The sequence below is a fragment of the Megalops cyprinoides genome, chromosome 3 (genome assembly GCF_013368585.1).
Source record: "Megalops cyprinoides isolate fMegCyp1 chromosome 3, fMegCyp1.pri, whole genome shotgun sequence".
Lineage (NCBI taxonomy): Eukaryota > Metazoa > Chordata > Actinopteri > Elopiformes > Megalopidae > Megalops > Megalops cyprinoides.
The window spans coordinates 30063925-30076043 of NC_050585.1; the positions used below are offsets into that span (position 1 = coordinate 30063925).

The 12119-nt window shown below is 39.0% G+C and overlaps 1 protein-coding gene across 3 annotated transcripts in view; it reads left to right on the plus strand.

The window, feature by feature from the left end:
• Positions 1-12119, plus strand: part of eda (ectodysplasin A) — a 68260-nt gene that overhangs the window by 39430 nt on the left and 16711 nt on the right. For all 3 annotated transcript variants that reach the window (XM_036524772.1, XM_036524773.1, XM_036524774.1), the window contains exon 2: positions 5736-5841. In XM_036524772.1, coding sequence (XP_036380665.1) covers positions 5736-5841 — 106 coding nt within the window. The remainder of the gene's footprint in view (positions 1-5735; positions 5842-12119) is intronic.

Sequence of the window (12119 nt, forward strand, 5' to 3'; positions counted from 1 at the left end):
TGGGTCTTTGGACTACTTAGAGGCTTAAAAGAGTTCAGTGAATGAGCAGGGCAGTCTGTATCCTCCACTTTCTTTGAAGAACAAACATTTGTATTTGTTTCATTTCATGTGCATGTTGTAAGCTTTATGATGGGATCACCCACCCCTGACCCCATACACACACACACACAAACTTTGTAAACCTGGTACCTGTAGTTTTACTGAAAAAAAAAAGACTGAAAACTCTGGCAAGGCCACCTTGTTCTGTAAACAGCTGCAGTGCATTACCCTAATGAAAAAACCTGGAAAAGTACTCTGCAAAGAGGTTGCATTGTTTCAACCATTAAACAAGACGAGGCATAATGGATAAAAAATGCAAGCGGATTTATTCTGCAGAGAATCTGTGATATTAAACAGTTAGACGTGCAAACGGGGTGCTGAGCATATTTACGTTTATGGTCATTTCAAAGCAAGTAGCACCATATATCTTAAAATACACTGACAGGCCAGCATTTTTCAGGCAGTATGTGTGAGCGTTCGCCTCTTCAGCCCATAATGAGTGCCTGTCAAGTTAGCAGGAGTTTGGCCTCACTCCCCATTCACGGGCTGGCTGGAATATCAAAGGCCCACCGATAAACAAAATAAACTCCGGCCTCTGTTTTTTTCTTCTGTTGTCGTGCCCTGTTTTAATTTTGGCCAGGTGCAGGGCTAGAGATGAACTCCAGGATTTGGAAGAGGAAGGGATGGTGTCCCCTGAAGCCTGCCTGCAGGTTTCTTTTGACTGCTGACTAGAAGCCCATTTTTTTGCCCAACCCCCACATCTTCATATCATCTAAAGGGGTATTAGTGTCCCAGAGAAAACTAATTCCAAGAAAAAAAAAACCAAGGCACTTACCCCATGGAGTCAAAAGAACACCTTTCATTATGTGTGAGAAAAAACTTTATGCAAAGCTTGAAAGTGTGAACACAGCCATCGTATTTAAACGTCTGTCCTTAGTTTGTAGATGGGAGAGAGAACTCGGCACAGCCATGTAAACGCTGATGCAGTCATACCTGTGGATCAGAATCACCTTAGGAGTATATAATCATAGTGATGTAGACATGGATTTTCATCTCATAGGAATGCAGCAGCATCGTAAATCAATAGGGTGCCGTGAAAATGAAGGATTTGGCATGATGTTGTGGGTGGTGCTGCTCATTGTTAAAAACTGGCTGAACCTTTCTGCTTTCCAATCCCTTTTTCATACCCAACTCAAGAAGTCATGCAGTATTGCAGTATATCAGGATTATCCCAGGCCAACTTAAGAAAACGTGTTTTAATGTGAACACCACAGATGTTTTTCAACAAAAAATGTGCTCTAGTTAGAAGGTGGGTTCTAGTGTTATCTTGGTTTTCGCCCCATCCTATTAGGTAAAGGCATCAAACTATATGTAGAAAACCCATTGAAAATGGGGCAGTGAAGGAGACCTTCCTTGGAATTTTTTTAAGATGGCAGTATTAAAAGACACTTAATTGCAGCTCCTTGCAAAAGAGACTTTGCAGTCTGATTTCTCTGATGTCCCTTTGTCCTCCCAGCAATGCAATGCCAAGACAATGCAACTGATTGTATTTGTATTGGTCAATTGGTCAGTATTAGTCAATAAAGATATGTGAATTATCTGGCAAAACGATCATAATTGACAGTTGGTACATTTCCCTCTGAGGTCTTCCTATCCACAGATAACACGTTAGGATCTCTCAGTGTAAATTACATTTCTAACACGATGTCTGGTTGTGATTCATTGGACCCGTTCCAGAGTGATAAATGTGCAGACATCTGGAATCCTCCTCATTTTATTGTTAGTATCTCCTCTTCCTGAGAGACAGCTTCCTGTGGCAATCTTCCATTTACCTCAAATAGTTGGATTGCTTTGCTTTATACGGGAGGGTTAAGGGCTGCAATGGGGGTTTAGGTGGGATAAACAGCCTTGGTCATGTGGTCTTCTCCTACCAACAAATAGAATGAAGAAGAGGAAGACACATTGATTTACACAACTCTTTCATGCAAGTTCTTCTCCCTTTACCTCATATGTGGCATCAATATCTGTACCTCCTCTTTTACAGGGTGCTTAAGGCTGTTCTTTTGGGGAAAAAATGACTAGTTTACCTTACAGTCATCTTTGCACATGTTCAGGCAGTCTCTGCTTTTACAACACCATGTACTTCCTGGAAAACCCTGTGATGAACCTTGTAATCTGTTAATGAATCCTATGAGTCAGATACTCGGGTCACATCCTTGAACATGAGCGAGAAATCACATTCTTAACAAAAATTCAAGAAGAATATGAGACTTAAATAGTCTATATATTATATTAGTCTATATGGAAAGGTCTGAAGCTTCTCAGGCTATGATACACTAGACCTGCAATCCTGGCCAATGAGTGATTCATGCTGTTCTTTAATACGTCTGGTTCCAGACTGTATAGTCCTATTTCACTGTCTACTATCTATCCATTCGATTGATGTCCCTCTTCTAAAAGGTCAAATTCAAAGCAGTGATGACCAGCTGAGTAGTAAATGGGAATGTAGACAAAATAGGCTCCAATTACAGGATCTGTTACAGCAGCGATGACACACACAAAAGACCAATGTCCTTCACTGTGTTCATTGCCTCATGGTCTTTACCTCCAATTTTTTATCTGGCAGGAAGCTGGATACACATTTTCTTTGTTTAATCAGTATTCAAAAGAGCAGAAAAAAGGAGGGTGCTTACAAGAGGGGTTGCAGGAACATCCACCACAGGTATTACTTTCCCATATATATTGAGTGCGGTAACAAAATCACACTCCATCACCCTTTTTTGTGTGGTCTAAGTTTTCCTCTGTTTTTCTCCAAGCATCTTCTGTGTCATTGTTTCCTGAGGTATCTCTCTTTTTGTACCCCAAAAGGTTTTGCTCAGTCTCTACTGTGAGATTTATTCAGTCAGTTATGTGACTCAAAATTCTCTCCAGCACTGTCCCTGTCCCTGTGCGTGCGTGCGTGCGTGCGTGCGTGCGTGCGTGCGTGTGTGTAAGCTAATGTAAGTGTGTATGAAAACCAAAACAAGGCCCTTCTGGCTTGGTGACAGTCACCCCAATACATTGCAGTGACTCATTGACAGGAATGAACGTTCTTTGGCATGCTGGTTTCCGCCGCTTTTCCTTGCCTTCACAGATTTTTGCCAATGCTGCTGTCATACACAGTCTTCATGTGGAAAAAAAATCCTTCTTTGTAATTGTTTATTCAATGGGGAAAAAAAGAGGTGCAATCCAAAAACTAGCTAAAGGAAATGGAGGCTAGTTAGTTCAAAACCTCCATTCATAATGCCTATACAAAAATAGGCAGCCAAATGGAAAAAAGGGTATAATGCGCAACCCTCCACCACCACCACCACAGAGAATCCCAAGTGTTTTTGACGGTCTGTTGAATCCACAGCATTCCAAAAAATAAGAAACAGCCACAGAACTGACAAAGTAAACAAATGGCTGTCCCTTTGCCGTAATGCCACAAATACCTTTTGACTGGTCTCAAAGGGCATGTTTACACCCCAAAGAACTAACCACTTTCCAGACATTCACGCGTTCAGGTTCATTTAAACTTTCACCAGTTTGAAACCATTGCTCTGTTGTGTAAAGACATAAAATGCAGCGTGCCTCAAAAGAAAACTGTAGCCTGGAAGTATTTCTGAGAAAAATTAGTCAGTTTTACATTTCTTTACTAGGGTGTCTTTTACACAAATGAACAACATGAGAAATGAGAAGATATTTCTAGAACACAGCCATACAGCCATCACCAGACACTTGACATAGCACCCTCCCAACACTTAATTATGAGGTATTAATGCATTGATATCATAATTGCTTATTGGGTTCCAAAACTGTTCCAAAATGTATTAAAGTGTTCCAAAAAGCACAAGAATTTATGTTTCCCACACTCAAGTGTTAACACTGTCTTTCAGATATTTGTTAGCACTTTTAGATGCCAAAGTTAGGATTTAGGAATGTCATAGCTACCTGTGAGACCTGCTTTCCTTTCTTGGTACAGGACTTTATGAAAGAAGCATGTGCCCTATTAAATATATTTTATTTGTATTTGATTTGTGTCTCTGACCCTTCAGACAAACAAATGTGCAATTATCTTGTGTTTTGGGAGTCCATGTTATAATTACATTACATGCAGTTAGCTGATGCTCTTATCCAGAGTAACTTAATGTAACGTAATGTAATGTAATGTAACTTTCAGCACAGTGCAGTATAAATAAGTGGCCAGTAAAATTAGTCTGTGTTGCATGTCTCATGTGATGTTGTGTCTATTACTGTGAATTTGCAATAAAATCTGAAGATCTTTGTGCAGTAGCACTTTTTGACAGTCCCTCAATTAATCCTGCATAGACCTTGTCTCCTGTAACCCATCCTTATTTAAACTTATGCTTATTGGCAGGACTGTGCACATGAGCTTAAGAACCCCTCAACCCCCCACCCAACCCAGCCACCCACTCAATGCAAGTTCCTGCATATAGGTCATGTTACCTTATATTACCATCTATAGATCATATTACTCTCATGCAAAGTCATTATCTCAATTATCTATTATTATTTCTTTTTTACTGATCCAATTGTTTCAGCAACAGTACAAGAACTTTTAGGTGTTTTTGAACTTCAAGCCAGTTGAAGAGCTTGAACGTTTGTTTTCAAGGTTGCTAGAAATGGCTGAGGATTATTTTTCAAAACATTTTTATTGACAAGTGGCTTTATTTCTAAGAGTAACACATTAGGGAGGTCTAGAATAGAATGATTCATGGAAATTAAAAGCACTGTTCAATCATAGCTATAAACATTGACATCAACTTTTCGTTGTACTCATGGGTTGGCTGAATGCAGATCATGCTAAGCGTATGACAGAAAGGTTGGATGACCTGTGCAAAGTGAAACAGTGCGCACTAAAGCTTTGACAGGCCGTGTATTCTGTGGCAACTGCTAACATTTGGCATGAACTCTGTGCTTTTCAGTGAGCGAGCTGCAACACATCTGCAGTATCATCCAGCTAATTCAAGCTATCCATCGTTCTTAAGGAGTCTTGGCAGCAGTTGAGGCCAGATGCAGCGGTGGCATCCAGCGGCATAGCCAGCCCGCCATCTGGTGCAGGACATGCCTGCTCTGGATATAACTCCGCGGAGGCCTGCTAGACTCTCTCCTCTGCATGGTGTTCCATATCGCACAGGCTTGATGTCTTCCATTGCCATCAAGGGTTTTCCACAGTGTGGTCCAGCAGGTGTATTCAAAATATAAGACATGGATAATGAGGGCACTCACTCATCTCCAAGACATGTGTTTCTCCCCGCTTCCTCCAAAGATAAGGGATGGAAAGAACGTGGGTAGCATTTGACATGAATTATGTTTTATGTGAACAGGGTCTCATAAATACAAAAGCAGCACAAAGCTGACCAATATGGATCTGCTGTGAAATATTGGCCTGATTTACATCCTAGAAAGACTACTGGCTCTGACTACTATCCACTTCATCACTTTAAACACTGCTTACCACTGATGGCAAAGTGAATACTTTTTTTATCTCTGTTGAGTTATAGTCAGACTCTTCTAACATTAATACTTAATATGGTATTGTTTTTGTTGCTGTCCTTTGCAGCTGGCTATAGCATTTAAGGACCTCCTACCTTTCTAATGGTAAACATGATACCATGACTCATTTATTCCTCTCAACGTTTGTCCTTCAACAGGAGAGGTCACCTTTAATTAACACTAAAGAGGACTGGCGCCTCACAGAAGAAAGTGACAGGGTTATCCATCGGACCAAAAGAAGCCAGAATAAACGACCCGAGTCAGGTATGGGGGATTTCTTCTCTTGGTATTTTTTAAAAGCTGTGGAAAATGAGTGGTAAATTTCAGATGTAATCACTCTGTAATTACGATTTATGTACAGTGTGTTTGGGATGGGGAGGTCCAAAGACCAAACAAACAAAAACAATACAACATATCTGAGATATACATTTGGTTTAGCTATGGCTTTATAAGTCATAAATGCCATACTGCAGAAAGTTCCTTGTAAAAATGTAACTTGTAGTACAGGAGGCACGTGGCCCACATCTTACGCATTCTATAATGAGTACTCTGTCATCTGTTCCATTGCACCTGTTAACCCATCTTGACAGAATACAAACGCTATGATCGGTGTCGACTGTGGAAGTATGGGATTTAAATGCCTTGCAGATGGCCTGTAAAAGGCAGTAAAACTGGAGTCTGCATGCATCATTGATGTGAGAGTAACCAACTGTCAGTGGCTCTGAGTTATCACCTGATTTCACCCACTCTGTATTCATAAAACTGTTGGCATACGCAAGGTTATGTTCTGAAACAGTGTCAAAAATCTGCTGATGCTTTAAAAAGGACTGATGTAAAAAGTATATGCCAAATTGAACCCTGATATGAAAGGTTTTAAGGGACTCATGTTGTGCCGTATTTTATTTTCAGGTGCAGGAAGGTCATGTATAAATTTCCTGAATCTTGCTGCTGTTGCCAGCAGTGCAGACGTGCCCTTTAAATAGACCCCGTATCAGAAGTGTGCAGGACACTTCCCGTCCTAATTGTCAGAGACCAAAAGGAAAGCTTTCTTTGGCTTTCTACAGCAGAGACGGATGTTTTGTTTTACTCTAGTCTGGTGGGGGGGGGGGGATAATTTAGAGCGGTCCAGTCAAACACGGCTCAGGCAGAGGAGGGTTCTGCTTCGCTTTCCAGACAGGCCAGAGCGCCTCGTATCTGCAAGGCAGTGAGCAATGTCTTTCATGTATTTCCAATATTACCTCTGCAGATGAATTGAGTTGGATCCAATGTGAAGCATGTGATCTGCGGAGCAGTGATTATTGAGATTCTCATACCGAACTATCTAAGCATGATGATAATGGTAATACAGTAGGGCTGGGAAAGGTATGGGAAGGTCATTAACTGCTTCTGTCCCAGATAAGCGTTGTGTTAAGCCAGCAAGGCTCCATGTGCATTTTTATTTTATTAGTATTATTTTCTACAGAATAAGACTGACAGAATGTCTGGGGAAAACAGTATTATTAGTTTGATATATGATGACCCTTTTTTTACTTAACTCTGCATTAAATTATTAAATGAGATGGTCTATGACTGAAGTGCTCCAAGGAATTGTGAGAGAAGCATTACAGGCAAGCAAGTTCTGCTAAGTAAATGAGAAAAATCACAGGAAAAGGAGGGAAAAAATCCAGGGTGCAAGCTTGAAAGGATTGTGTGTCAGACAGGGAAGTTCATTTTTTGTCTGACTTTCTTTTGAATTTTGGGTGGTGAGGGGTATGGCTTTGTCAGCCATTTGAAGCAGATGGCTAACTGTTGGCATCTGTGGTTGTGTTAATATACTTAAATCCATTAAAATGTTCAGTAGTGGCTTGTTGTTGTAGCTGTGTCCATAGTTTGGAAGGGGTCTTTAGTTAACTAATGAGATAATTACATTAGAACAGAAGACATTCACGAATGAAAAATGTATTTGTTTACATTTAAATTCATCAATAACATAATTTCTGTTTTTTTTTTCTAGTTTTTTATTATTGTGTTTAATATTCTTCTTAATCCAAAAGAAGCAAATAAAAGTATATTGCATTACCTTAAATAGAGGCAAAATTACAAGCCAAGATGTGTGGAATGGCCTTATTCTCATCAGTATAATTTTCTTTTGTCCTTGTTGTTCTGTGAAATCCATCTTCCCAATGTACAAACAGCAATGATAAAGATTTTTTTTGAAAGGCAAACATGCATAAATGTCTACAGAAGTACAAATTAGAGTACTTTGCCAGAGGATTCAGTCTTCTCATAAACAAATTGGGCACAAGCCTAAAATCAAGATAATTGCATTCTTGTAGTCATCATGCATTTTCTTAGCTTGACAGGAGTGAGAGCTCTTTTTGATGTGGTGTTCAGTTCAAAGCCCAGGATACATTGCATGCATTCATTCATTACAATGCAATCACTCCATGTTTGGAAGTGCTGTCCTTACTCAGTGTTCCTGCATTTCTGCCATAGGCTCCTGCTGCTTGGATATCAGTCAGAATTAGCATAAGTACCCGGGACTCACAGTGAGTTTGGCTTACTCCTGTAGCAACTGTAAATGTTCCATCCTTTTGATTTGGTCCAAAAGTCACGCAATGAAAAAGTGATCGGTCTGAGTTCTGCAGGCCTCCAGTTCTCACGCTGTAGACTTAATTAAAAGTAAATACAACAGGTTTCATATTTGCATTGGAGTTTTGGAATTGCTGTTTAAAGGATTCCACAATTTAACATCTGTTGATGAAATGCGGTGCTGGCATCCACAAAAGGTATGCATAGATAATTTATACTGTAGCGTGTCTGGTCTCTGAGCTTTGCTTTGCCCCTGGACGTGGAAGAAAGAGTCAGGGACAGGGCATTGCCATTGGGGAACACTTATACCTGTTGTTACAGGCTAACTCTGGGTTTTGTGGGTCCCTGAAAACAGCCAAGTTGCCTATGGTTTTCTAACGTTCAAAACAACTTATTGGAGCAAAAAGAAATAGCATTGCTCATAGAATGGCATGCAAGACCTGCTCTCATAGAACACGAGGTGCCAAACTGACACAATATCGAAATGTTACAACATTAATAAGATGCCCCTGTCCAGTAGTAACCACACACCTCTTGAGATTGAGAAAACAAATCCCATAATTCGTATGAATTTATGTGAAGCCCAACTTCAGCAGTGAGGCGGTATGGCTGCTAAAAAATGTCACATTGTAATGCGTAATCAAAATTTACCACACTCATGCGACACATGCAGACTTTATCAGTACAGTTAGAGCCCTATGTTTTCCTGTCTCTGCTACAGAAGTTCACTCTGGTCTTCCCTGTCTTAAGGAGGGGCCTTTTAAAATACGCTCAGGTAGGATTTCACCCATCTAATTTATATTCAGCAAATTTATATTTTAGCCTGAAGTTTTTGCACATCTACTGTTGAGGGCCATGTGCCAGACCACTGTCCAAAATTACCATCTGTGTTTAAATTCTGTAACCTGTGATCATATTCTGCTGAAATATGAATACATTGCCACCTGTCCTACACAAAATACAAAAAAATGCCATCAATGTCTAAAATTACAGCAAACAGAAGAAATAGTATTCCTATCCTGCACAGAGAGATGGGTAATCTTACAGGGTAATTTGTGTATAATAACATTCAGCCTGAGGAATAATGGGGTGTATATATTGAAACAAAGCAAACCACATGCTGTTTTCATTGATCTGATGTAAAGATGAATAAGGGGAGATTCTGTTGCTCTTCTGTGGTCAAAATTTTTCTTTGTTATATGCTTCTTTAATCTGAAAGCAGTGTATTATGGCATTAAATGAGTTACACATTTAGGCAAAATTCTTTTTTACTGTTACTGGAGTAAGCAATAAAGGCTGTCTCACTCTCATTGACACCGAGCCACTCACACAAACACTCACATACCGACTCAGTGATTAAATGAAGTCCAGATTACTTACAAAAGCCTTTTTAAGGATTTCTGGTGTCAATCACTTTCTTCAGAAAAAAACACAATTTAGATTAAGCTCTATTTTCATCAGTTACAGCAGTATATACATAGAGACCAACCCCACGGGGTTTCTGTCAATATCTTCTGTCAATAACTTTAACTATTTAAAGAGACATTGAGTAGCCCTTTTCCTTGGTAACATCATTATCAGTGTTTTACCACTATAGAAGAAAAAGACTAGTGAAGAACAGAGAATGATTGCTGACTCATTTCTAAATAAAGAAATATATAAATTACATTTATATTATATAATATAATATAAAATAATATAATATAATATTAATAAATATAAAAATATTGGTGACAATAAATGCATACAGAAATAATATTGTTCATTTATTTCTATATTCCTACATTTATTAATTTATGTATTTCCACATTTGTGCACCTATACTTCTACAGTTCGGTGTCCAAACATGGTAATGCAGTGGGACATCCTAACCTGATTCTGTTGTACGGGTAGGCATAGCAGACAGAATCAGTCAACCTGCTAATCGATTTTACTCCGTGTAACTTCTGTGAATGTTCTGAATCTACTACCTCAAATGCTATGGGATGTGGCAGACCAATGTGATAATTTTAAGTTACTTTTCTCCGTGTCTCTCAGTTTGGTAAAATCACCAGTAGTACTACTAACATCAAGCAGAAACTTGTTAGCTAGTTAGCCAAAATGTTGGCAACCTGTTGCTCATTAGCTAACCACATTGGAAAAAAAAAGTCAGCTATCATCCTTCATATTGAAGTAGTCACAGCCAAAGAACGTTAAGTTTGAACAGAGGTCACAGCCTAGCAGTGCACACTGATTCACAGTTTTATATCAGAATTTCCTAGCAATACACTTACCTATATTTTTATGGTGCATATTGATGTCAAGGTAGAGTTAAGAGTTTCACAGTTAAAACAGATGTGCTCCATCAAAAACGCACAAATGAGATTCTGTTTCTGAAATATAAAACAGCTATATTTGTGCTGGTTAGATTTAGATGTCAGCTTGGCCTTGAAAACCAAACCTAAAAAAAGGCACTGCCATATGAAAGGGTACAGCCACAAAAAAGAAACAAAATCCTCAATGCATCATTTAACACAGCAATATAATCATTTTGTTGCCATAAACAAACACGTTTGTCTCTAAACAGCATAATGGCGAACGGATGTATTAAACAGTTATCGAGTTAGTTACTTTTTTCATGAAAATAGACTTTACAATGTTTTCATTTAAAATACATTCATACAGAAATGCATTCTCTGTATGTGTTGTACCTTACCTTCTAAAAACAGCGGTCTGAAAAAGACATTAATCAAACAGCATTGATTCCAAATATCTAAAGGAATGTTATTTATTTACAGGATTTCATGCCTTGAGTTTATGTATGAACAATATATTGTTTTGAATTTTTGGTTGTGTTCACATGTTGAAACACTATATGTTTCGAAATAAATGTCAATAAATGAGTCACAAGGAGCACAAAATGCAGATTATAGAATGTCTATGGGTGCTGTCTACAGGGTGCAAAACCCCCCTGCAGTAACTAAATGCAGTGCACAAGGTGATTTAGTGATTTTGAGACAGTGTGAATTGGGGAAAATGGACTTTCCACCCCGCTTTTGTAGCACTTGAACTGAGTGTGTGTGGCTGGGGTGTGACCATCATTCTTGGGAGGGAGAATTGGTGTAAATATTCAGTGATCTTAAAATACCGCTGCTGAAAGGTACTCTTGAAGCAAATGCAAAGTGTAATGTGTAACCAACAGGTAATACCAGGACATCTGACAGCATGCGGTTATGAGAAAAATAAAGATTTATTGACTTGACAGGAGATCAAAAAGAACAATATAGTACTCACCATGTACAAAGGACCACTGAGCTTTGAAAGGTGCATATTAGAGTTTGATAAAAATTCACATTCACAGACATGGAGCAGGCATATTGCGGGGCTTGTGTCATCATCAGAGTTTGCGGGTGCAAGAATACAGGTGGGAGTGTACATGGATGGAATAATTAATGAGTTATGCACAAAAATTTACTCATAATCAAGGTGTCATAAGATGTGAAATAACTCCGCAAACCTGGGGGAAACCAAAAGACCACTTGGGTAGTGAAAAGGAGTGTTGGGCTCTGTCTGAGTTCACCATGCTTTGGTCAGTAGGACACAGTGATCAGTGGAAAGCATTTAGGGGATAGACAAATTAATGGAAACACCAAACATATATTAATATTTTGTAATTAATAAGGAATTTGGACACCATTTCTTCTGAACAGCTTCAATCCCTCTTGGAATGCTGTTATACTTTTAGAACACTTTAAACAAATTTTTTTGAACTGTTTGTGGTGGGATACTGGACAATTCTTCAAATAGCAAAGCTTCCAGTTCTTTGAGAGATGAAAATGGTGGAAATCGGCTCTGCACTTTGCAAAACCTCGCATAAAGGTTCAATGATGTTAAGATCTGGTGATTGAGGAGGCCATGGAAGGTATTTGACTTCAGCCAGGTGTTCATAAAACCACTCATGAATTTGTGTAGCAGTATGGATGGAGACATTA